The sequence below is a fragment of the Bos javanicus genome, chromosome 16 (assembly GCF_032452875.1).
Source record: "Bos javanicus breed banteng chromosome 16, ARS-OSU_banteng_1.0, whole genome shotgun sequence".
NCBI classification, from domain to species: Eukaryota; Metazoa; Chordata; class Mammalia; order Artiodactyla; family Bovidae; genus Bos; species Bos javanicus.
In genome coordinates, this window is record NC_083883.1 from 8,748,493 (window position 1) to 8,775,537 (window position 27,045).

A 27,045-nucleotide genomic window follows, 5' to 3' on the forward strand; every position below is an offset into this window, starting at 1 on the left:
ATTTACTCAGTTACTCTTCATTCACCATAGATTCTCAGGTGGTAGCTCGAAGGAGAGTCCTCTGCTTCATTCTGATTTCCTTCCAAAACTGGGTGTCTGAACTCCCTTTTGAATGATGTCCCTCCAATATATTTGGAAATATATTCCCTAGGGTCTTGCCTGGCAGTCTAGTGGTTAGGACTTTGCCTTCCAAATTCCTGGAAGCAAAAAATCTGAAACCATAAAAAACAACTGAAGCAATATTGTAACAAATTGAATACATTAAAAAGTCCTATTAAAAAATAAATACATTTCTTAATTCTTTTTTAAATTTTGTTCCTCAACTTCCTTATTTATACATACACACACACACACATACATTTTCCATCAAGCTGGGAAGCACTAAAATTTTTCATTTCGAGTAATGTAATGAGCCTGTTGTTTTCTACCCTCAGTCATATCTAAGTTGGGTAACCCTTGGGAAAAAAAAATATGACAACATCTTAATTATTGTTTTACTTCATCAAGGACCCATTTAGTCTGTTAGTTCAGATATTTGGAGGTGAGGTGAGTCAGCAATGAAAGGCTTCCCTGGTGGCTCACACAATAAAGAATCTACCTTCAGTGCAAGAGACACAGGTTTCATCCCTGGGTTGGGAAAATCCCCTGGAGAAGGGAATGGCTACCCACCCCAGTATTTTTGCCTGGAGAATCCCATGGACAGAGAGACTGGCTGGCTACAGTCATTGAGATGCAAAAAGATGGACCTGCCTGGGTGGCTAACACTTTCACACTTTTTTTTTTTTTTTTCCATCAATGATAAGGATTTGTACTAAACCTGGGCTTTCCAGATGGCTCAGTGGTAAAGAATCCATCTGCCAATGCAGGAGACAAGTAGAGAAGAATTCCATCCCTGGGTTGTAAAGATCCTCTGGAAAGGCAATGGCAACCTACTCCAGTATTCTTGCCTTGAAAATTCCATGGACAGAGGAACCTGGCGGTCTATAGTCCATGGAGGTCACAAAGAGTCAGACGTGATTGAACACCCAGGGGCACACATACAGTACAGCATTCCATGTCTTGTAAGGGTACATACTTTGTTTTAATAGGGCAACTTTTCATCTTTCTCCTAAAGTTTTCACTTCTACGTTTAGGGAGCTGGTCACTTATCATTCTATAGTCAGTGTTCATGACCATCAAAATGGGGTGTGATTAGGTTTTAAATTATGACCCAGAACACTCTTAGTCCTAGAGTTTTGGGTTGTTTAAAGTTCTTCATTTAGAAAAACAGTAACTACACTTACACCCAACCTGCAGTTGAAAACACAGTGATTTGGTTTTTGTTACTTGTTCAGTGAATAGCCAGGGTTAACACACAATAACAGACAAAGTGTTAAATGAATTGGCAGAGATTGAGGGGTAAGTAAGTCTGTAAATTTGGGTGCATAGAGAGGAAAGGAAGTGGTTTATGTAGAAAATGAGAGAAGGGTTTAAGTAATTTAATAAGCATATGGTTAGAGAGAGAATATGACATTTTACAATTGAATTTTGATTAATGCTACCTTTTATATCAACTGGAACATATTTTAAATTACTTCATCTAGAAATTTCTGGTGACTTAGAAATACTAGAAATAATTGGAGATGATGTATCTACAGGAATATGATGCATTTTATTCTCAACGTGTTAGCCTTGTCCCTCTTCACCCTGAGATGTTCACAAATATCTATATTTGTGGGACAGGCAATTTTCTCTCATATAAATTATTTTTCTATATCAGGGCAGAATCTGTAAGCCTGGGATTCAGTTTTGAAATAAAATGTTTATTCTGCAAAGCTAAATTTGTCCATAGAAACACACTTTTTATATAACAGCCTTTGGACTCATCCTGTGCAGAGTCCAGTTCACTCTGAAAGTTCTGTGATGAATCGTCTCCATGGTAATGTGATGATACACATTCTGCATTCTATACCAATTGGCACTTTGTGAGCTGAGAGGTTCACATAAGTGAGAAGAGTTCATCTTCAACCTTGAGTGTTTTTTAAATGGGCAACTTGAATTGTTGTTCTGGAGGTAGGTTCCTACTGATCCTCTAAAGGCTGTTTCTTCAAATGGGCTGGTTAACTTTTACTGAAGTTTTTTCCTCATCTTTTTTTTTTTTTTTCCATCATTCTAGTTTATCTACAGAGATATAAATGTATTATATACTTTTGCCTTATTCCTTAATTTATACTTTTTGATTCTTCTGTTAGCTGGGAGCCTTAAATATCTTCCTAAATTTAGAAAAATGTACAATTTTCTAGTGTCAGGTTTGTACATACTCTACCAGAGAATAGATGGAAAGAACTGAAGCAGGAGAACCATGATGTCTCCCCAAAAATGGACATTACAGGAAAAGGGGATTACAGCTCAACTCTTCTAAATGTAGCTTCCCAAATCTACAAGTACTAGCAATGTAAATCCAGAAACTTTTAAAAATGAAAAAACCTGGGATTTACTGGTGGAATTTCCATGGGTGGATGTGAGCAGGATCACCGTTTGCCTTTGTCAGGGAGTGTGATGAGACGGGGCCTTGCTGCTAGGTTAGTAGGATGAACATTTGGTCACTGAGGGAAAGAAGGTCTGTGTGTTGATCCTCAAGGAGAATCTTGGGGTGAGGTCTCTAGTCTATGAATATGGACATGACTTTCAAAAAGCATATGGGGCTCTACTGTCTTCCACTACAGGGTCTAGAGTATGATGAGTTGATAGAGTCAGAATTTCAGTGAGGGAAGACTCAAGGTCCTGCCCATTCTTAGCTAGCACTTTGTCCAGGCTGCTCAAATCAGTGCTCTGATCAGCTGTAAGACTTTGAGCATCAGAGACTTAATTAAAACACCAAAGCCCAGCACAGATGACCACCTTCCCAGTTAACTCATATTAACTCCTCATCTAGACTTGGTCAATGGAAGCAAAGTTAATTCTTGGTAGAGCCATCATGTAGCTTTTGGTTTAGAAAATTCTGAGCTCTGAGCTAACTTGGATGCCAAACAGACTACTGGTCAACTCAGCAAGATGACATTGAAAAGGCTGTTGTGACATGGTTGCCCATGTGAAGAATCTGGAGGATGGACAGAATTGAAATCCTATGGTCCTTCTGAGGAGCTTTGCCTCAGAAGAAACTTGTATTTTTGGATCAGAAATGGAAATATAGAGACAAATGGTGGAAGGAGGATTTGAGTTCTTTTTTAGGATGAGTCATCTTCTCCAGGGCATCCAGCTCTCAACCACAGAAAGCTAGGGCCAGGAGAATTTGAGAGGGGGGGTTGCATTCACCATTGTGTGCTCTTGGAAAGTCACTTGATCTCTCTAAATTTCAATACCTTCTACTGTAATATATGGTTACAGCCCCCTCTTTGTTCCCCCCATCCTCCCCAACAAGGCTGGATATCAGAGGAGGTGATAATAGATACTCTCCATAAACTGTAAAGCTTTGTTTCTGTGACAAAGGTGGAGTAAGCTTCCATCCCCACTTACTTGGAATCATCAAAATACCCTCTCTGCTTTCAACCGCTACCAAAGGTCCACCTTATTCTTGACATCACTCAAGACTGAACTCTTACAGAGCATTTATGAAGCTTTTCTATTTATTCATTTGACTGCTTTGGGTCTTAGTTGTGGTACATGGGATCTTCGTTGCACCATGTAGATCTTTCATTGCAGTGCACTGACTCTAGTTGTGCTACCTGGGCTCAGTAGTTGCACCATGTGGGCTTACCTGCTCTGAGGCATGTAGGATCTTACTCCCCTGACCAGAAATCAAACACCTATTCCCTGCATTTCAAGGCGGATTCTTAACCACTTGACTTCCAGGTAAATCCCTCCTTCATTTCTCTAACATTTTACCTATATTTAATCATTCTTTGCCTCATAATACTAAAAATAGGCCATATTAACATTTCTCCAACTCAGTACAGGAAACTGAGGCAAAGATAAATCCAAATATCTTTCCAAGTACCTGCTTCTCCTAAATAGGATCTGAATCCAGTCCATCAGGTGTGGTCACCATGCTCTGCTGAGCTTCTAGGTCTCAGCTAAACAGACATATTTGTAAACACAGCCAGTCTGTTGGGTGCTTTCAGTGCACATCAAACTGCAGATCTTCTGAAGTCCACTTTGGATTCAGGAGGCCCTGCTAGGCATCTGGTGATGAAGGGGACCAGAGGACTGAACTGTGGATCAATTATTATTAGTTTCTATGTGTTCTTCTGCTGGCAAGACATCAACTACTCTCACCATTATAATGCTTCTCCCAGGATGTTTTGTCTGGAAGACCAAAAAAGACATTCCTCAGAGTTCAAGAACATTAAAGACCAGCTGGGTCAAGAGAGTTCATTGTTGGCCACACAGTAGGATGCACCCTATAACTGACCCAGTTGAAGGTACTGTGGAAATTTTCTAAGTTCACTCATGAATAAATATTGTAGTATGTTCAGTGTCTCATATTTAAGAAAAAATGGAAATATTAAGCAATGTTCTTCTTTTGTTTCATGTGTTCAAATTGAAACTATGTCAATTGGTACTGTTTTAAGTATGGAAGGAAACATGCATTTAAAATTCAACATTTGATTCATGTTTAAGACTGAAGATGATCTCTAGCTATGATTTGGACATTAGCTAATTTTTTAACATTAGCTGTGATATGTTCCTCCCTGAAGCTATGTTTCATGATTTCTTTAAATTATTAGACTTTATTTAGAACAGGATTACATTGACAAAAAAGTTGTACAGAAAATACTGAAAATTCTTATATCCTATCACTCCAGTTTCAACTATCATATGTTACTCACAGATACCATATGTGTAGTACATTTATTGAAATTCATGAGATAATAAATTTTTAGTAATTAAAAGTCCATAGTTCACCTAAGATTCACACTTTGTATTGTTATATTCAATGATATGTTAAATATGCACAATATTATTTATCACCATTATGGAACCATACAGAAATCTGTACATTAGTGTTCATAGGGTATTCTTAGTAGTCAAATGGTAGAAGCAACCCAACAACCATCATGTGATGAATGGGTAAATGAAATATGACATATACTCAGAATGGAATACTATTCATCTATAAAAATGAATCAAAAAATAAAATTTAAAAAAAAGTAAAAAAAAAAAAAAGAAAAAACCAAAAAGAAAAAAAAAATGAATTAAGGATTGAAATATGTTACAAAATGGATGGGCCAAATAATACAAAAATGTATTATGGTTATTGAAATAATGCTGGCACAGAAAGACAAATATTGTATGATTCCACTGGTTTAGGGTACACAGAATAGGCAAACACATGGAAACTGGAAATACAAATTACCAAGGCCAGGAGGTAAGAGAGAAGGTGGATTATGACTTCATGAGTACAGAGGTTATACTCGATCTGATGAAAAAGATTTAGATGTAGATGATTTTGATAGGTATGCAAAAGTAGAAAATGCTATGAAACTTTTTAATTCTTAAAAATTATGAAAAGAATAAATAGAATGTATATTTTTTAAATATAAATTTATTTATTTTAATTGGAGGTTAACTTTGATCACAATGCTCAATTGCTGTGTCGTGTCTGACTGTTTGTGAGCCCATGGACAGCAGCACACCAGGCTCCCCGCCCTTCACTATCTCCCAGAGTTTGTTCAAATTCATGTCCACTGAGTTGATGATGCCATCTAACCATCTCATTCTTTGTGCCCCCACCCCCTTTTCCTCTGCCCACAATCTTTCCCAGCATCAGAAGCTTTTCCAGTGAGTCTACTCTTCACATCAGGTTGTCAAAGTATTGAAGCTTTAGCATCAGTCCTTCCAATTAATATTCAGGGTTGATTTCCTTCAGAATTGACTAATTTGAACTCCTTGCTATCAAGAGTCTCTTCAGCACCACTGTTATAAAACATCAATTCTTTGGCACTCAGCCTCCTTGATGGTCCAACTCTGTACATGACTACTGGAACATAGTGATTTTTAGTGCTTACCTTTGTCAGACTAACAATTTCAAGTTGATCAGGTTCCCCTTAGCTAGAAAGCTAAAGGCTCTTTGTCTCATTTCTTAAACATTCATCTCTTTAGCCTTCCTCCACCTACCGGGAAGGTTGTCCAACAGATCTCAACCCACACTTATTGACCACCCACATCCGTACACTGCTCCCACATGTCCACATTAGCATGGTCTCTCCAATCAGCATCACAGGTGTCCTGACTACCCCTCTACGTCCTCCTAGAGCTCCCTGAGGACGAGCTGTCCACCTCAAATTTGGAGGAAGAGGCCCTGCCCACCGGTGCGGTAAGTGCCCCAATCTATCTGAGGTGAAAGCGTTACTTCATGGCTTTACTTTTCAGTTGAGTTCAGATAAGGGTTCACAATATTCAAGACAGCTCATACAAAGTTTTTAATTCAGTGGATGAATGTTGAGTCTTCAAGCAGAAAGCTTATACAAAAGGACATTATTTAAAATGACAACATTAATTAGAAACTGTGGTTGGGAGCACATGTCTCAGCTGAAAGCTTTCCCTCTTGAAATAAAATTTTGTAACTGCTAGTCAAAATGGGCTTGAGAGATATTTCAGGGAAAGCATGAACCTTTCCCACAGGCATCCTCTCTGTTTTGTTTTTGGGTCATGGACTCAACAACACTTTCCCATTTGGTTTTTTGAGGACAAAAAAGAGAACAAAAGCCCTGTATGCATAGTACACAAGATGCTGACACCCTCACACTGTTTTCTTCTCTTTAATTACAGGTGAAAGAAACCAACAAAAATGGTAAATATTCAGGAATCATCCCTCTGCTGAGAAACAATCTACATGATGGAGGCAGGGGTCTCTTGCGGGTTGTGGTTGGAGAGGCACCCTGATCCTGGGTCCCTAAAGGGGCAGAGGGGTGGGACTGCAGAGAAGAGACTGATCTCCCAGGATGAACAATAACTGTGTTCAATGGTCCTTGGAAACCACTACATCATTTAGATGCTTTGGGTTTGTGTGAATCAGGGTTGTAGTGCCTTGTGTGAGCCCATGTGATGTGGTTTTGAATCTCCGTATGTGTGTATGTGTGTGTATGTGTGTCTCCTCAGAAATGTTTTCCTCTTACACAGCACAAGTCAGGTGTGAACTTTGTGAATACCTCTCATCACCACTACACACTGCCTATACATTATGTGATTCTTTCCTCAGCTTAGCCATTCCTCAAGTTTGGTTAATGTTCATTTTCCTCAGATGAAGATGGTGCTGAGAAAAATGGCCTTAGCTCTTGACCTCCTAAATGGAAAAGCCAAACTGAAAACATAGGGATGGTCCCAGTGTGTCTGCACTGCACCCCTGACCTGCACTGATCACTCAGTCATGGGATGCTCTGTCATGGAGAAAGGGGGTCCCTGCATCTGTGTCCATGCCTGCAAGTACTAGCAGCTCCAGAGGTTCAGACCATGGCCATCCTTATAAGATAGCCTCAGTGGTCACACAATCCAGGGGCAAACATAGATGGGCTAACGACCAACTTTGGCAGAGTTATCACTCTGAAAGACACCTCAGGACTTGCATCCTCCCAGTCAACTCACAAATTCTGAAAGTTGTGTGGCCGACACTGTAGGCCAAATATGTTGGTGCTACTGTTATTGCTTAAACAAGGATAAAGCAGATAATGACCAGGGAGATACTTCATTGTACATTATCATAAGCCTTACATTGATAAACCCTGTAGCACACACTCAAGGGAAGATGTCAAATAGATCACAAAGTGATACTTGATAGTTAGCCTAGTGACCATGACTCTATTTGTAAATCTCCTGCACAGCTGGGTCATAGACATCTTTCACCCATGCTTCTTATCCACAATGAACTGTCCCACAAATTGTCTGACATCCGTGAGTGTGACAGCCACTGACTCAGCGGACATACAAATATTGTTTGGAAAATGAAGACTGGGGAAAAATATCACATGACTGATAGTAGCAATTTGGAATAGTAGGGTTGAATTCAGTCCTCTAACAGAATTTCCTTTCAATCAAGAATAAAGGCTCATAGAAGGCCCATTGGTAAGTTAAATGGCTGTAACTGTGGATCCTGGGGATGCAGTGATCTAGGAAGGACTCCAGAAGACAGGGGTGATTTAGCAGGAGTTGTAAACAGGCAAACGGGTCATGGATCTCTGTCATTGAAAGAGGGCATGCATTTTAGTGTTTCTTTTGTCCTCATTGGTTAGATTATCTCTAGTTAAATTGCAGAAGCTGTGTTTCATTTCATTCCTGCTCCTCTCCTTTGCTCCCCTTCCTTCAGCAGCTTGACTCAACATCAGCTCAATCCATAGTTACTAACCTCCCTCATGCATGCACTCCATCACACGTCCCAGTCAAATAATAACAAAGGCTGAGTGACTGGTGAGCAGCCTCAGCTGTGTCCTGACAGCTGTGCTCTGTCCCTTTAGCACCCCAGGAGGACCTGGTAGAGGAGCTGCCCCAGGCCTGCGCAGAGGAGCAGCCTCTGAGCATGCTGAAGGTAAGCTCATCTCTCTCTATCGGGGAAAAGACTGCTCCATCACTTCTTTATTTTTATTCAGCTGAATACAGTTATAGTAGTCTGACAATGTAAACTCTCACTGATGTATGCAATTCCTTGGCTGCAGAAATACTGAGGTTAAATCTATTATCAACACAGACATGTTTCAATAGGACATTAAAAATAGACGGCATCAGTTACTACCGTAGGTGCTTTTAGGAAGAGAATTTTTCTCCTCTGAAAAGTAATTTTGTAATTATTGGTTAAATTGAAACTGAGACCTCTTAGGTGAAAAAGCCCAGCCTTTTAAAAGGGTGCCTGCCCTGTTTTCCTTTGGGGCCACTGACTTAAAGAATTTTAGTTATCTGAGGATAAATATCAGATGACAGGAGACTTACTGCAGATAATACATGATGCTGAGACCCTCACACTGTTTTCTTCTCTCTAATTGCAGGCACATGGAGTAGTCTATGAACACGGTAAATATTCAGGGATCATCCCTGTGCTGAGGTACAGTCTAGAAGGATGTGGGGCTCTCTTGATGGCTCTAGTTGGAGAGGCACCCTGATCCTGGGTCCCTAAAGGGGCTGAGGGGTGTGGGTGCAGAGGAGAGACTGATCTCCCAGGATGAACAATGACTGTGTTCTATGGTCCCTGGAAACAACTACATCATTTAGATGTTGTGGGCTTGTGTGAATCAGGGTTGGGGTTCCATGTGTGAGCCCACGTGATGTGATTTTGAATCTCTGTGTGAGTGTATGTATGTGTGTATGTCCTCAGAGATGTTTCCCTCTTAGCACAAGTCAAGTGTGAACTTTCTAAACACTTCTCATCACCACTGCACACTGGCTATACATTACATGATTCTTTCCTCAGCTCAGCCGTTCCTCAAGTTTGGTTAATGTTCATTTTCCTCAGATGAAGATGGTGCTGGACAAAATGTCCAAATTCTTGACCTCCTAAATAGAAAAGCCAAATTGAATATCTAAGTGTGGTCCCAATGTGGTTGCTCTGGACACCTGACCTTCATTTGACACTCAGACCTGGGATCCTCAGTCATGGCACATGGGGATCTCTCCATCTGTGAGCCATGCTGGGAGCTACTGGCAGCTCCAGAGGTCCATATTGTGCCCTTTATTATAAGGGGAGTTCAGTTGTCACTTCCCTGGTGGCTCAGATGGTAAAGAATCTGCCTACAATGTGGGAGACCCAGCTTTGATCCCTGGGTTGGAAAGATCCTCTGGAGAAGGAAATGGAAACCCACTGCAGTACTTTTGCCTGGAAATTCCCATGGAGGGAGGAACGTGGTAGGCCATAGTCTATGAGGTCGCAAAGAGTTGGACATGACTGAGTGACTCCACCTTCACTTTCACTTTTCAGTGGTCACAAAAACCAGGGCAACAAAGTCGTGTCAGACTCTTTGTGACCCCATGGACAGTAGCCTACCAGGCTCCGTGGTCCATGAGATTTTCCATGCAAGAAAATGAGTGGACTGCCATTTCCTTTTCCAGAGTATCTTCCCAACCCAGGGATTGAATCTGGGTCTCCTGCATTGCAGACAGACACTTTACTGTCTGAGCCACTAGGGAAGCCCCAAAGATGGATTAACAGACAATTTTGGCAGAGTCTGTAGTATGAAAGGAACCTTGGGACTTGCATCCTCCTGGTCAAATCACATATTCTGAGAATTATGTGCTCTTATGTAGACAATGTAGGTCATAACTCTTGGTAGTAGTGTCATTGCCTAAAAAAGGAATAAAGAAGATTATCAGGAAGATACTTCATTGTATTAGGTCACATTAAAATAAGCATCACATTCATTAAACCCTGTAGCACACACTCAAGGGAAGGTGTCAAATACATCTCAAAGTGGAACTTGTTAGTTAGCCTAGTGACCATGACTGTTTATGTAAATTTTCCTGCACAGCTGGGTGCAAGATAGTCAGCATTCATCCCATGCTTCCTCTCTATAATGAACTGTCCCACTAAATGTATGACTTCTGTGAGTGTGGACAGCCACTGACTCGGTGGACATGCAAATATTGTTTGGAAGATGAGGACTGGGAAAGAATATCACATGACTGACAATAGCTTTTTGGACAGGTCGGACTGCATACAGTCCTCTAACAGAGTTTGCTTTTAATCAAGAAGAAATTCTCATAGAAGACTTGTTAAGTACAATAGCTGTAACTGTGAATGCTGGGGAGGCAGTGATCTAGAAAGAAATGCAAAAGCCAGGGGCGATTTACTAGAAGCTGTAAACAGGCAGGAGGGACATGGGTCTCTGTCACTGAAAACTGGCATGCACTTTAGTGTTTCTTTTGTCCCCATTGGTTAGGTTATCAGTAGTTAAATGCAGAAGCTGTGTTTCATTTCTTTCCTGCTCCTCTCCTTTGCTCTCCTTCATCCAGCAAAGAGGATGATTCAATAGCAGCTCAGTCTATAGGTACTAACCTCCCTCATACATGCACTCCACCCCATGACCCCATCAAAAAAAAAAGCAAATAAAACAGCAAAAACAGAAAAAAAATGCTGAATGATTGGTGAGCAGCCTCACTGTGTCCTGATGTTTACTATGTGTCCATCACTCTAGATCCCCTGGAGGACCCAGTGGTGGAACTTTGCCGGGACTGGGCTAAGGAACAGAGTCTGAGTACCTTGAAGGTAAGCTCCTCTGTCTTTCTCTGGCATAGGAACTGTTGCTTCACTTATTTTTTATTCAGTCAAATACAGTTATAGTAATTTGATAATGTGCATTATCACTGATGTATGCAATTCCTTGGCTGGGGAAATATTGAGGATAAACCTATTATCATTACATGCCTGATTCAAAAGGACATTAAAAAAAAAAAAAAGACATCAGTTACTACTCTAGGCACTTTCCTCAGTAGAAATTTTTCCCCCAAGAAAAGTAATTCTGTAATCATTGGTGAAGTTATACCTGAGAGTGCATATGTGAAGTTCGTCAGGCTTTTCAACAGGGCTCCTCTCTTTTTTGGAGTGGACCATTGAGTTGAAGAGTTTAAGTTTTCTGAGGAAAAAACTCTGATAACAGATGACTTACTGGAGAGAAAACATGATGCTGACACCCTCACACTGTTTTCTTCTCTCTAATCACAGGCATACGGAGCAGTCTGTGAACACGGTAAATATTCAGGAATCATTTCTTTTCTGAGGAACTATAGAGTTGATGAAGGTGGGGCTCCCTTGCTGGCTCTGGTTGGAGAGGCAACCTGATGCTGGATGCCTACAAGAGTTGAGGGCTTGGGGTGCAGAGAAGAGGCTGATCTCCAAGGAAATAGCAATGTCTGTGTTCCATGGTACCTGGAAACAACTACATTCATCATTTAGATGCTGCGAGTTTATTTGAATTAGGGTTGAGAGCCCAGGTGTGGGCCCATGTGGTATGTTTTTGGTGCTTTGTGTGTGTGTGTTTCTTCAGGAGATGTTTCCCTCTTACACAGCACAAGTCAACTGTGAACTTTCTAAACAGTTCTCATCAGCACTGCACACTGATTATACATTACCTGATTCTTTTCCTCAACTCAGCCATTCCTCAAGTTTGGTTAATATTCATTTTGTTCAGATGAAGATGGTGCTGAGAAAAATAGCCTTTGCTCTCGACCTCCTAAGTGGAAAAGCCAAACTGAAAACCTCGGGGTGGTCCCAGTGTGACTGCTCTGGACCCCTGACCTGCACTTATCACTCTCATGGGATCCTCAGTCATGGAGCAAGGGAGTCCCTGCACCTATGTACATGCCTGGAGGTACTAGCAGCTCCAGAGTTCCAGACCATGTCCACCATTATAAGGTGGGCTCAGTGGTCACCAAACCCAGAGCAACCAAATTTACATGAACTGCTAACTTTGGCACAGTCATTAGTGGAAAGGCACCTCGGAATTCACATCCTCCTGGTCAACTCACAGTTTCTGAGGGTTGTGTGGCCTTGTGTAGACAGTGTATGCCATATCGGTTGGTTCTAGTGTCCTTGCTTAATCAAGCAATAAAGCAGATTATCCTCAGGGAGATATTACACTGTACGGGGTGAATTTAAAATAAGCCTTACATTGATTGAACCCTGTAGCACACACTCAAGGGAAGGTGTCAAATAGATCTCACAGTGGAACTTGTTAGTTAGCCTAGTGACCATGACTGTTTATGTAAATTTTCCTGCACAGCTGGGTGCGAGATAGTCAGCATTGATCCCATGCTTCCTCTCTATAATGAACTGTCCCACTAAATGTATGACTTCTGTGTGTGTGGACAGCCACAGACTCGGTGGACATGCAAATATTGTTTGGAAGATGAAGACTGGGAAAGAATATCACATGACTGACAATAGCTATTTGGATAGGTTAGATTGAATACAGTCCTCTAACAGAGTATGCTTTTTTATTTTTTTTTAATTTTATTTAATTTTTAAACTTTACATAATTGTATTAGTTTTGCCAAATATCAAAATGAATCCACCACAGGTATACATGTGTTCCCCATCCTGAACCCTCCTCCCTCCTCCCTCCCCATACCATCCCTCTGGGTCGTCTCAGTGCACTAGCCCCAAGCGTCCAGTATCGTGCATCGAACCTGGACTGGCATCTCGTTTCATACATGATATTTTACATGTTTCAATGCCATTCTCCCAAATCTTCCCACCCTCTCCCTCTCCCACAGAGTCCATAAGACTGTTCTATACATTACTGTCTCTTTTGCTGTCTCGCATACAGGGTTATTGTTACCATCTTTCTAAATTCCATATATATGCGTTAGTATACTGTATTGGTGTTTTTCCTTCTGGCTTACTTCACTCTGTATAATAGGCTCCAGTTTCATCTCTGGAGAACAGTGTGGAGATTCCTTAAAAAACTGGAAATAGAACTGCCTTATGATCCAGCAATCCCACTGCTGGGCATACACACTGAGGAAACCAGAAGGGAAAGAGACACGTGTACCCCAATGTTCATCGCAGCACTGTTTATAATAGCCAGGACATGGAAACAACCTAGATATCCATCAGCAGATGAATGGATAAGAAAGCAGTGGTACATATACACAATGGAGTATTACTCAGCAATTAAAAAGAATACATTTGAATCAGAGTTTGCTTTTAATCAAAAACTAATTCTCATACAAGACTTGTTAAGTACAGTAGCTGTAACTGTGAATCCTGGGGATGCAGTGATCTAGGAAGAAATCCAGAAGACACGTGTGGTTTACCAGAAGCTCTAAAGAAGCATGAGCGCTGTGGGTCTCTGTCACTTAATTCTGGAATGCAGTTTAGTATTCTTTAATCCCCATTGTGTAGGTTATCACTAGTTAAAATGCAAAACTGTGTTTTATTTCTTTCCTGCTTCTCTCCTTTGCTCTCTCTCATCCAACAAAGAGAATGATTCAACAGCAACTCAGTCCATAGTTGCTAATCTCCCTCATGTATACACTCCACCCCATGTTCTCATCAAAAACAACAACAAAAAACAAAAACGCTGAGTGATTCTTGAGCAGCCTCACTGGTGTCCTGACAGCTACTCTGTGTCCTTCTAGCTTCCTAGGAAGATCAGTGAGGTGGAGAAAGTGTGCTTTTTATTATAATCAACTGTCCCACTAAACATATAGCCCCTGTGAGTATCGACAGCCACTGACTCAGTCAGTGGACATGTACACAGTGTATATAAACAAATATTGACAGAAAAGTATGATATTATTCATAGCATAAATGGTAGGATTCAGTGTTTTCAAATCTTGTATATTTGATTTTCTTTAAGACAAGTGATTAGTGAATTAATAGAATGGCCCAGGATTAAATTCAGTCCTCTAACAGTTTACTTTTAATCAAGTACAAAGTCTCATAGGAAACATGATGAACAGAGTAGCAGCAACTGTGGATCTCGGAGGAAGAGTGATCTGGGAAAAATCAAGAGACTGTGGCAATTTAGCAGGAGCTCAAAATGAGCAGGAGTCATGGGTCTCTTTCAGTGAACAGTACATGCATTTTAGAGTTTTTCTTTTTATAGATTGAATATTTCCTTTTTATTAGGTTTCTCTTAGCTAGAGGGCAAAGCTCTGTTTCCATTTCCTTCCTCCTCTCCTTTGCTTTCCTTCCTCCTCCAAAGAGGATGAATGAACAAAAGTTCAGCCCATGCTTACTAACCACCATATCCATACACACCACCCCATGTTCACACAAAGGAAAAAACACTGTTTTTTCTTTTTTCCTAATTCCTTTGCAGCCTCACCACCCTTCTAACAGCTACTCTGTATCCCTCTAGATTTCACTAAGGACCTGATAGTCAACCCAGCTTGTGACAGGACAGAAGAGATTCCATGTGACTCCAAGGCAAGTTTTTCTTTTTATCCTGGTCTGAGATAGAAGTATTGTTTCATTTCTCTTTCAGTAGAATAAACTTATGAATCTTTGAGTGTGTTCATTTTAGATAGAAACAATTCCCTTGGTTGGGATAATGTTGAGTGAGAGTCTTATTACCAACTCATGATGCCTCAGTCCACAAGTTATTAAAATTGTTAGCATCCATTACACCCTGTACAGAGTTCTCTATCCTATAGTATATTTTCCTCTAAGAAAGGAATTCTGTAATTTCCAACCCAAGTGGACTTGGAAGTTTCATCCTCCAGGCAAAGGTCTTGCCTTGCATCCTGAGTATGTGTGCTCTGATCTTGCTGGGTTCCCTGGACTCCACCACTGTTCCTCATCAGGCTTTCCACTATCACCTAATGAACCAAAGACTGTGCATCTGTGTGATCTTACCCTCATAGTGTCTTCTCTTCTGTACTTGCAGGTGGCCCTTTCAGCATGTGCAAGTGGTACGTATTCTACAATCATTCAGTTGGGGAGATAAAGCTTTGTATATGAGAACGTTAGGGCTTTCTCACTGGTTTTAGTGTAAAGGGAAACTGATTCCAAATTCCTGCTGGGAATGAATACGGGGGCCCTGGTGATATAAAGTAGTTTTCAAGTAAAATAATGTGGCTGATTATTGTAGTTCCAGGAAGAAACTGTACTATGGTTAATAATGTAGGTTTGTGTCCATGGAACTGGGTATGTCCCTAATCGTAATGAATAGTGTGATTCTTCTTGTGTGTGTGCATTTTTTGTGTTGTGTTTTTCCCAATTTTTGTCACCCTAAATATCACTGTCAACTCTCCACCCCCAAAATTCCCATCACCATTGCACCATGAATGAGGATGTATATACACATTCATTGTATGCTTTGATTTTATGCCAAGCGTACATCCTTTAACCTGGAAAATAAATCCCATTACTCTCCATGAAAATATTTTCAAGATTCTTTTTAACTTTTATTATTATTTTTTTTTATTGTCTGTACTGGGCCTTCATTGCTACGCAGGCTAGTCTCTACTTGTGGAAAGCAAGGACAACTCCCTAGTTGTCGTGAGTAGGCTTCTCACTTTTGCGGCTGCTTTTGTTGCAGAGCATGGGTCCTAGGGCTCTCTGACTTCCTCATTTTTGGCATGTGGGCTCAGTAGTTGTGGCTCCTGGGCCCTAGGGCACAGGCAGTAGTTGTGGCACATGGGACTAGTTGCTCTGGGACATGTGGAATCTTTCCAGTCCAGGGATCCAGTCCATATCTCCTACATTGGCAAGTATATTCTTTTTTTTTTTTTTTTTATGCTTTAATAAAAAAGTTTTTATTTTCAGTAAATTATTTTCAACATGTGTACCTTTTCTTTTTTTTTTTCTTTAGTTTTATTTATTTATCTACTTTACAATACTGAGCCACCAGGGAGGCCCTACAGGATTCTTTTGAACAAAACTGTTTCAGAACCTCCCTTACTGGGTCAATTACACCTTTGCTGCTGCTGCTGCTAAGTCGCGTCAGTTGGGTCAGACTCTGTGCAACCCCATAGACGGCAGCCCACCAGGCTCCTCCGTCCCTGGGATTCTCCAGGCAAGAATACTGGAGTGGGTTGCCATTTCCTTCTCCAGTGCATGAAGGTGAAAAGTGAAAGTGAAGTCGCTCAGTTATGTCTGCCTCTTCGCCACCCCATGGACTGTAGCCTACCAGGCTCCTCTGTCACTGGGATTTCCCAGGCAAGAGTATTGGAGTGGGGTGCCATTGTAAATATTGTCTCCTAGTAGGTCTTATGGTATTTTGATTGGTCATGATTAATCACTCTGCCACTTCCCTCATTCACACTCTTTCCTATTAGAGCCTCCAAATGAATCTTCCCCCCTCACCCAAGGCACCTAGTACTGGGGAGGCTCCTTCCTTCTTCAGGGAGCCCCTGGTGGTACCTGCAGGCCACACCCAGTTCTAGAGGAATCTAAGAAAGAAGACCCTCTAGGAATAGATGAAGGAAATTCAGTACAGTTTTGCCTCTTAAGCTTTGAAATGTTCAGTCTGTCCTGTTAATTCCATGTTGTTCAGTACATCTCTAGAACTTTTCCATCTTGCAACTAAAACTTTATAGTCATTGAACAGACATTCCCTGTATCAACCTCTTCCCAGCTCTTGGAACTACCCTTTACTCTCTGTTTCCCTGAGTTTTCCTTTAGATAACTCAGGTAAATAGAATTGTGCAATATTTGTCTTCCTGTGACTAGCTTATTTCACTCTTACTGACATCCTCATGCTTCATTCATTGCTGCAAATGACAGGATTTCCTTCATCAATAAAGACTGAATCACATTCCAGTGTATATATATACACCACATTTTCTGTAATGATTTATCTGCCTGTGGACACTGGGTAGTTTTTTTAATCTTGGTTGTTGTGTACAATGTGGCAATGGATGTGAGATTGTAGATATCTCCTGGACATTCTCATTTTATCTCCTTTGGACATACACTCAAAAGAGTGATTCCTCAATCTTATAATGGTTCTCTTAATAATTTGTTGAGGGACTTCTAAACTTCCATAGTGACTACACCATTTTCCATTTCTACTAACAGGGTACAAATGTTCCACTTCTCTACATCCTTGCCAATACTTGTTATTTTATTTTTATAATACACATCCTGAAAGGTGATATCTTTTCACTTGGTTAGCTCAGTGGGTAAAGAATCTGCCTGCAGTGCAGGAGACCCTGGTTCGATTCCTGGGTCAGGAAGATCTACTGGGGAAGGGATAGGTTACCCACTCCAGCATTCTTGGGCTTTCCTTGTGGCTCAGCTGGTAAACAATCTGCCTGCAATGCAGGAGAGCTGGCTTCAGTCACTGGGTTGGGAAAATCCCCTGGAGAAGGGAAAGGCTAGCCATTCCATTATTCTGACCTGAAGAATTCCATGAATTGTAAAATCCATGGGGTCGTAAAGAGTTGGATACGACTGAGCGACTGACTTGCACTTTCCATTTCACTGATACTTAGTGATGTTGACCACTTTTCTTATGTATACTGATCACTTCTATTTCTTCTATGAAGAAATGTCTGCTGCTGCTGCTGCCAAGTCACGTCAGTTGTGTCCAACTCTATGCAACCCCATAAACGGAAGCCCACTAGGCTCCCCCTTCCCTGGGATTATCCAAGCAAGAACACTGGAGTGGGTTGCCTTTTCTTCTCCAATGCATGAAAGTGAAAAGTGAAAGGGAAGTCGCTCAGTCGTGTCCGACTCTTAGCGACCCCATGGAATGTAGCCTACCAGGCTCCTCCGTCAATGGGATTTTCCAGGCAAGAGTACTGGAGTGGGTTGCCATTGCCTTCTCCTGAAGAAATGTCTATTGAAGCTTTTTACACATTTTTTAAACTCAGTTGTTTGCCTGCTGTTGTTTTGAAGTTGCAGTTACTTTTTTATATATTCTTGATATTGTCCTGTTATTCAGATACAAAGTTTGCAGGTACTTCCTCTCATTCTATAGGTTGCCTTTCTGTTGATTGTTGAGGAAACTATCCTTTCTTCACTTGGTAATTTTAGAACCTTGGCAAAGATCATTTGGCCACACACATATGAATTTATTCGAGATTCCCTTCATTGGTCTCTCTGCCTATTTTGTTTCTGGTAGAACTCTATTTTGACTGCTGTGGCATTCTAATGTGTTTTGAATTTAGGAGGCCTTAAGGCCCCATTGTTCTTTGCACTCAAGATTGTTTTTTCTCTTTGAATTTCTTTTGAGTTCCATAAGTATTAGAATTGGGGATTCTTTTTTTCATTTCTATAAAAATGACATGAGATTTTGTGAGTTGTTTCAATGTATATGTACATCACATTTAGTAGAATAAGAAGGTCAGTCTGTGACCTTCTAGTCTATGGCCATATTCTAGTCTATGAATATGTATGTCATTGAAATTACTTGTCTCTTCTTTCTTTCAACAGTGTCCTGTGGTTTTCAGTGCACAAATCTTTCACTTCCTAAGGAGCCTTTTCCACTGCCTTGCTTGGGTGCCCTAGAGTCAGGGATGGAAAAGATGGGCTTATGAAGAGAATGAATGTTTCTCCTTCCCCTCTGTACCTACTCTCTGGTTACTTGTAGTACAGGAGTGCTGGGCCATGCCCTTTACCTCTGCCTACAAATGAGCTCCCTACGGGGATTTTTCTTTGAAACTGAGTATTTACCTTTCTATTGGAATGTCCACAAGGAATCTCCCAATGCCTGGCCTGTGTCCTAGAGCCCCAGGTATACCTACATATGAATGATCATTTTAGGCCAACAAATCTGCAATAAAGAACAAATGAGGACAGGCAGTTTGTTGCCTTTTCCTTATCTTTGGAGTTCTTAGAGCTGAACTTTCCAGTGTAGTAGCCACTAGTCAGATCTGCCTATTTATAATTAACCTATTTCAAACAATACTTAACTTGATATATTAAAAACAAAACAAAAAAACACACAATTACCTGGTCACCCTAGCCATATCTCAAGTATGTCCATAAGTGTTGAAATTTCAGGTTGGTAAGCTTGAATGCAAGCTATATTGGTCCTGTAGAAATGTAAGGTTGAAAGGTGATTCTCTCAGCATCTCTCATGTGAAATATTCCAACTGTGATCACCATCTTGTTGAAGGGCTCTGACTCCACAAAGCACAGGGGAGGTCTGTGAACCTGCAGGGACAACCAGAAAGATGCTGTGTGAGCAAAGTGGAGAAGGAGAAATGGGTGGGTCAACTTGTATAATAACTGTATTATTGTTCATGGTTGTCTTTCTACAGACTGCTTCTTGGAGAGTGTCAGCAGCAGTGATACAGAAGATAATGCAGGTAGGGAACAACTCTCAGGTGGGATTTAGAAGGAGAGGGTTCCTGGACCACTCAGGTTACACCTGCTTCTGTGGAGATGAAGGAAGGTGAATATAAATTCAGGAAGAAGAAGGAAATGTATTAGAACTGTGATTTGTTCTTCATACATTTTAATGATATAATAGAGCTATGTGTCCATGTACTATATATTGTGCTGTGCTTATAGTCATCTCTCCTTGCTTTTCCATTTAGAAATGGCCTTTCTCACAAGACACCTCTTTCCTTGGCCTTTCACCACCAAATATGAAAGCTTGGTTTCTGGGTAGTATCTGCAGGGTAGTATGGACAGGGACATTAGCTTCGTGTTTAAATTCTCCTATGATGGCCACATCCTAGTGGGCACAAAAGTCTCATAGTCACTTAACACTGGAGACCAAGTTCTGCAATAAGTGTCAGGTGATGGGTGAAACGTGAACCCTCTCCATCTGCATTTTCAGGACATGTGGCTTCCCCTCATGTTTGTCCTCACTGTTTATTCCTCATATGAAGGGTGCTCTCAGGATTGGATGAGTCAAAGCACACCTGCTCTAGCATCCCTGCCTGGGCTGAGTCTCCTGGAGCTCATCTCAGCACCACACCTCCCCAAGGATGCTGTGCTGAAGGTGCTTCCACGTGAGAGCAGTCCATGTTCAGCTGCCCCTAGAGACCAGCATGGCCACAGATTCTAGAGACTGTGAAGGGGCCACTAGACTTCTTTACACATATTCTCACAGCCCGACTGACCTTGTCTCCAGGAACTGAGCAGACTTGTCAGAGACTCAGAGCAGCAGGACTCGGGGTCACTGATCTTTTTAGAACTCACTATTCCCTCCAGACAAGCTCCAGATGGTTTTTATCACCATCTTTGCACACTCCTCAACTCGTTTATTTATCTTTTTAATTTTTTTTGCATTTGATTTGTTGTATTTTCTTATACATTTTGAGTATGAGCTTCTTATTTGAATATGTTTTGTATTTTTTCTGTGGGTTATCTTTTTATCCTATTGATTATTGAAGAGGCTACACTTTTCCTGTTTTGTGGTCTTAGAAACTTGGTGAATTTTATTTGACCATGTATCCATGAATTTACTTGGGGGTCCTTATTCTGGGCTTTAGGGCTATGCATCTGTTTCTATGTCAATATCATACAGGTTTGATTCCTATATCTTTGTAATGTGCCTTGAAATCAGGAGGGGAAAAACTTTGATCTTTGTTCTCAAGATTATTTTGTCTTTTTACAGTCTTTAATGGTTCCATATATCTTTTTGAATTTGCTTTTTCCATTTCTATGAAATTTATGCTAATATTTTGATTGGTGTTGCAATGAATTTTTATCTAGCTTTGGGTAGCATAGAAATGTCAGCAGTACTAAGTCTTCAGTCTATGAGCATGATATGTCATTTCAATTCCTTGTGCCTGGTTTAATTCTTTCAGTATGGTTCGTGGTTTTCAGTGTGCAGGTTGTTTGCTTTCTAAAGGTACTTTGTCCTTGACCTCTCTGGATCTTTCAGAGTCAGTGGTTGGAAGGATGATCTCATGAAGAGACAAAGTGTCCCTCTTTCTCTTCTGCACATGTTCTCTGATTATGTTCAGCACAGGTGCCCTGGGCCCTGTGCCCATACTCTTCCCCTCAAAAGGAGCACCTGCTGGGAATTCCTCTAAGATCTGGGTGTTGACATTGTTTCAGTGTCCCAAAGGCTCATGAGTACCTGGGATGTGTGCATGAGCCCAGGAGAAACACATAAATAAATCACCAAATCAGGCCAGCCAAATACCCTGCAGAAGCTGTTGGGCTACACTTCACAGGCCTGCAAGCCCTGTACTGCCTAGATTTGAGGCCAAAGAAAGGTCCCAGAGTTTACAGAGATATCAGAGTTTTAATAGATGGAATGTCTTATATATCTGAAGTAAAAGGGTCCTGGAGAGACACCTACTGTGGACAGCATGTGACAGGCAGAACACAGAAGCTGCAATATTCTTCACTCTGGGGGGATGGGGAATCTACCAGTTACAGGGGGAATTAACAGCAGATTGGCTCATTGGTTACCACAGAAACAAGTAGAGGGCCACATCCCTCTCTTACCCCCTCAGGCTAAATACTTTCATAGGCCAGAGATCTTTTCTTTGTTAATCTACAGGAAAACAGCTATCTTGAAAAGTGCAGAAAATGCAGAGGGAATAACCAAGAGAAAGGTGGTAACATTCTATATATATTCATTTGTTCAGTCACTCAGTTGTGTCTGACTCTTTGTGATCCAATGAACTATATCCCCCCAGCTTCTCTGTTCCTGGTATTCTCCAGCTAAGAATATTGAAGTGTTTCCATTTCCTCTGCCAAAGCATCATCCCAACCCAGGGATTGAACCCATGTCCCCTGCATTGGTAGGCAGATTCTTTACCACTGAGCCATCTGGGAAGCCCTACGCCCTCCCTTTTACCACAGTGCCCTGGTATTCCATAAACTGTTCTGCCACAATCTATCAGAAGTGTTAGAACCATTGGAGCTGATCTTAAGATTCATTCAGTCTTCCCTGGTGGCTCAGACAATAAAGAATTCACCTGCAATCCAGAAGACCTGGGTTAAAACCCTGAATCAGGAAGATCCCCTGAAGAAGGAAATGACTAACCACTCCAGTATTGTTGCCTGGAGAATTCCATGACAGAGGGGCCTGGTGGGCTACACTTTATGGGGTCACAAATTGTCCAACACAACTGAGTGATTAAGCACACACATATATAAACATATATAGAGGATATTGTGAATTACAGTGTGGTAGCCACTAGCCAGATGTAACTGTTATAGTTTGTTTAAAGGCATGTTTTAAATGGTGAAAAATACTTGCAATTTCAGATAGGTTAGCATGAAGGTGAGAGCTCTAATGGGCCTATAGAAGTGAAAGGTTGAAAATTGACTCTTTCAGCATCCCTGTCTTTAGGTTTGTAACTGAGATCAGTGTCTTATTGAAGGGCTCTGACTGCACAGAGCACAGATGACTGCCATCTGCTATCCACAGTGGGGTGTCTCTTCAGAACCTTTGGAAAAAGGTCGAGGTGATGCTGTGAGAGCCAGAAGGGCCTCAACTGGAGCAGGAGAAGTGGGTGGGTCGCTTATTCTAATCACTTTGTTGCTCATGGTTGTGTTCCTATGGAATGTGTTGTGGAGAGCATTTGGTGTGGTGGTGAGGAAGGGGACACTGGCAGGAAACAACATTCAAATAGGACCTGACAGGAGAGGGCTCCTGAAAATATAGGGTTAAACCCTCTGCTTGCAGGCTAAGGAAGGTTAACATGAAATTAGAAAGAAGGAAATGTGTGTAGAGTTGTGAATTACTCTTTTCATATTTTAATGATATGATAGAGAAATTGTGTCCTGGACTTGCGTTGTGTTCTGTTTACAATCACCTTTTCTTGCTTTGCTCTTCAAAGATTATTTTTCCTGTAAGAGCTGCTCTCTCCTGCTTTTGTCACTGACTAGTATGAAAACCAGGTCTCTGGTCAGCACATCTCGAGTATTGCTCATTGCAGACTCTGTTTTCTATTGCATGTTGAACTATGATGGCCATATCCTAGTGGGCACAAAACTCTTATTGTCACTTGACACTAGAGACCACGTCCTTGCATGCATGTGAAGTAGTGTGTGAGATGTGAACTCTCTCCTCCTGCACTTTCAGGACTTGTGACTTCCTCTCATGTTTCTCCTCACTGTTAATCCCTCAAGTAAAGGGCACTCCCAGGGGTGGATGAGTCACAGCATATAGGCTCTGAGTCCCTGCCTGGGCTCAGTCTCCTGGAGCTCATCTCAGCCTCTGCACCAGCAAAGGCTGATGTGCTGAAGGTGCTTCCATGTGAGAGGTCCATGTCCAGCTGCTCCTACCTCCATGGCTTCAGACTGTACATTCTGTGAAGAGTCCACTGGGCTTCTTCACACACTTGCTTTCACAGCCCTGCTGACCTGGTCTTCTGGGATTGAGCAGTCCCAGGGCAGCAGGTCCTGGGGTCACTGCTGCTCTCAGAACCCACTGTTCCATCCAAAGTGTCCTGCCCCTTCTCCTCAACCCCAGGCCTGCCCCATCCTCTGTCCTTTCCTTACACCTTCCCAGGTCTCATCCCTCCAGTTTTCCAAGTCTTAGTGCAAACCAGGAAGCTACCAGATGTTTATCGAGGACCCTTGTCACATCATTCTGGCTAAATGGAATTGGAAGCGTTTGCCTCTGTCCTAAGGGTCTGTAAAACTTAAGGTGTTGCTGTGAGCATTAAGTATCCCCCAGGTAACTCAGATCACCAAAGGCAACAGGAGAGTCTCTGTTATGTGAAATTTTGTCCTTCCCTCCCCCAGGGCTCAAAACACTCTCAGGTCCATGCCCAGTCCTCCCTGGCAGGGATGGATTATTTAATTAAATAATGGGCTGATAGAAGACAGTGGCCATACACCCATGGTCCTTCTTCCAATGTTCCCATGTTGGATAACTCTAGGGTTGATGGAGTTTCAAGGAGCAAGGGAAGGAACAGTGATAAGAGGAGAGAAATGAGGAAGGAAGTAGAGGAGAAACAGGGGGAGAAGGAGGGAAGTGAGGTCATGGGCAGAGATGCATGGAGACAGTGACCGCCTGGAGGAGGAACAGGTTGACATGGCCTCATTCCTGTTCGCATGTAGACAAGTTGAGAGTGGTGACAGGAAGCTGCAGTTCAGAGACCCACTTTTTCACTGAAGAGGTGAAACACTGAAGCCCTGGGTTGTCCCTGGAGAAAAGGCACCAGGGGTCCCAGGGTCAGGCTCTGAGGGGCACCAGGGTCCTCCAGTCACATCCTGACTCTAAGTCTCTCCTTTGCTTTCCCACAGACTCTCCACATGACTACTACCCTCAGACATCAGAAAAATGCATGGAAGATAATAAAGATTCAGAGATAGAGAGCAAGAATACAGAGGTCATTTCTTCCTTCTTTCATATTTTTAAAAGTTTTCTCTTTTTCTGATCCATAGACTCTTCCTTGTAACCCTTCCCCATCTCCACTTTCCGTCTTTTCGTGATTATCCTCCTGGAGCACCTGGTTTCTTATAGGCACGGGGGATCCTGGGAGCTTATATAAAACCTGTGAATCTGTCTTCAGCTCTCTTCCCCTACTCTCATAGCATTGCCCCAGCTCCTGACCTCATGTCTGCACCCTTCAACCTGGTTTTGTCACTATGACTGGCCTGAGAAGGAGTGGAGGCTGGAGTTAGTATGTCTGGATCCATGCAGTTGAAGTGCCTGCATGAAGTCTGCCCTGCCCTGGGTTACCCCATATAGTTGCTTTCCTGCCCTGAAAGAGCTTGGACCTGCCTGACTGATCTCTTTCTTTCAGATTTCAGAAAACTCTTTGCTTGTTTGCTGGAGGAATGTTTTTGGGGGTATCAAAGATAATAAAGAAGACCAAGAAAAGCAAGAATGAATGTGGGACCTGGGTGAAAAGGTGAAGCAGAGAAGGGCACATGTCTGCATCATGTCCTCAACTCACTTGGTGGGGCTTCAGAATCACCAGCAAAAACACTGGGGTCTGTTGCTGAGTGTGACCACAAAAGTGGAGACAAGAGGGTGGTAACAGTCCGTCCATGCAGACGAGAGGAAGATGCCCTGAGCACGTCTCCCCAGGGTACAGGTCCTGTCCCCAGATGCCCCTGAGGTTTCTGGGCTGGCTCCTCCGGCAGCTGTTACATTTGCAGGGAGGCTGGGGGGCACTGTGGAGCCACTGTGTGCCTGAGTCAAGGAGCCGCTGTTCTCTTTGAAGATCCCCACTGGAGGCTTCCTCATCTCCCTCTGCAGGACCCAGCTCTGCCCACCCAACCCCCCAAAGGCAGCAGGGGATACCCCTAGTTCATCACCAGCTGCAGAGAGAGGTTGGGGAGGCCCCACGCTCCCCAGGCCTGGGCTCCTGGGAACAGAGTGAAGGAGACACAGGTGCCCAGAGCTCCTGTAGGCAGGAGTCACCTGGCAGCTCCACATCCCTGTGGGTGCTCCCTGGTCCTGAGGGTCCCAGCCAGCCTGAGAGGTTTCCTCAGTCAGGTGTCCAGTCTGGGGTCCCTCAGGTTCTTGAACCTGGAGTCCTTGGTCACTTCAGGCACCATTTCTTAATCTGAAGTTGGAGGTTCTGCAGATTCTTCTGTGTATGTGTCCAACTGAAGACACACCAGAAAGCAATACAGTGCCATTTGGGATGCTGGTAGTGGTAAGGGAGCCACCTATCAATGCAGGAGACACAAGAGACTCAGGTTCAATCTCTTGGTAGAGAAGATCCCCTGAGGAAAGGAAATGGTAACCCAAGCCAGTATTCTTGCCTGGAGAATCCCAGTGACTTGAGGAGCCTGGTGGACTATAATCCTAGGCTGCACAGAGTCAGACATGACTGAACTGAGCAGCATACTTGGGATGAGTGGCAGGATTCAAGTTGCTTATGTTCCTTTTATTTTTTTCTGATTCTGTCATTAACAACACATCTTATTTTATTATAATTTAAAAATCAGTGTCTTCTGTCAAAGTTTAGTGTTGCAACATGCTAAACATAAAATGCACCTTTTTATTACAACAATATAATAACAGTTTAAAATCATAAACCTCAGGAGAGTTTGGCTGGGGCTTGGAAATGATTATTAGGGAAAATATAGACCCTAGGTGTCTGTCCATTTCCAATGCTCAGGTCTCAGGAGCAGTTGTACTGAGTGTAGGATGGGTGGATATGTTCTCATACCCCCCACGACATCTGACCTCCTGCTCCTCCCAGGGGCTAGAGAGAAGGGAGGACTCAAGCATTCAGCCCTGGATCCCAGAGTCCCCTGTTCCTCTGACTGAGTCTCACTGTCCAGGGTACCCATCAGTTGAGGGTTGCCGGCCGGATGCCCAGGTGTACTCGCTCCTATGGGACATTTCTAAACACTCCCTGCTGACAGAAAACACACTCAGGAAGTAGAATCAAATAGGCCCAGTGCCCTGCAGATCTGAGCTCCAAAGCCAAGTCTAGATCCTGGGAAGTCTTCTGGGTCATGCACACCCTCCTCAGGGAGCCCTCTTCTGTCTGACTCTGCACCTCCCAGGGACTCCATCACCTGTGTTGCTGTTGCAGGCTCTGATCTGAATCCATGAAGACCTGGACCTGGACCCCATCCTGGACTCCACAGGGGATACAGCCCCCACAGCACCAAGAGCCTCATCTGGACCAGATCATAAGAGGCCTCCCTGCTTCTCTCCTGAGGGTCCTCATTTAGTACAGCTTCAGTTGTTTTGTTGTATAGATTTAGTATTAGTTTTTTCTACAGTGTTATCTATATGTTGTGCATTTATCTGTATGTTCAATATTTATATGTAAGGTTTTTCATTAAATTTTTAAAATATA

General features: G+C 42.3%; 1 protein-coding gene across 1 annotated transcript; it reads left to right on the top strand.

Moving 5' to 3' along the window:
• The first annotated feature begins 1,969 nt into the window (after nt 1-1,969).
• LOC133227554 (uncharacterized) lies at nt 1,970-27,045 on the top strand. Its single transcript, XM_061382155.1, has 14 exons — nt 1,970-2,052; nt 4,275-4,400; nt 6,234-6,295; nt 6,751-6,772; nt 8,430-8,500; nt 8,955-8,979; nt 11,094-11,164; nt 11,621-11,645; nt 14,763-14,830; nt 15,291-15,315; nt 19,615-19,662; nt 24,521-24,606; nt 25,024-25,131; nt 26,776-27,045. Exons 1-13 carry the CDS (start codon nt 2,025-2,027, stop codon nt 25,108-25,110), a joined length of 744 nt encoding a protein of 247 aa, XP_061238139.1. The 5' UTR covers nt 1,970-2,024; the 3' UTR covers nt 25,111-25,131; nt 26,776-27,045.

Excerpts from the sequence above, each read along its gene's own strand:
- LOC133227554 (XM_061382155.1), top strand. The coding sequence starts at position 2,025 with ATGGGCAACTTGAATTGTTGTTCTGGAG. Across the intron at positions 6,296-6,750 it reads AGGCCCTGCCCACCGGTGCG|GTGAAAGAAACCAACAAAAA; the intron begins GTAAGTGCCCCA and ends CTTTAATTACAG. Across the intron at positions 8,980-11,093 it reads TGGAGTAGTCTATGAACACG|ATCCCCTGGAGGACCCAGTG; the intron begins GTAAATATTCAG and ends CCATCACTCTAG.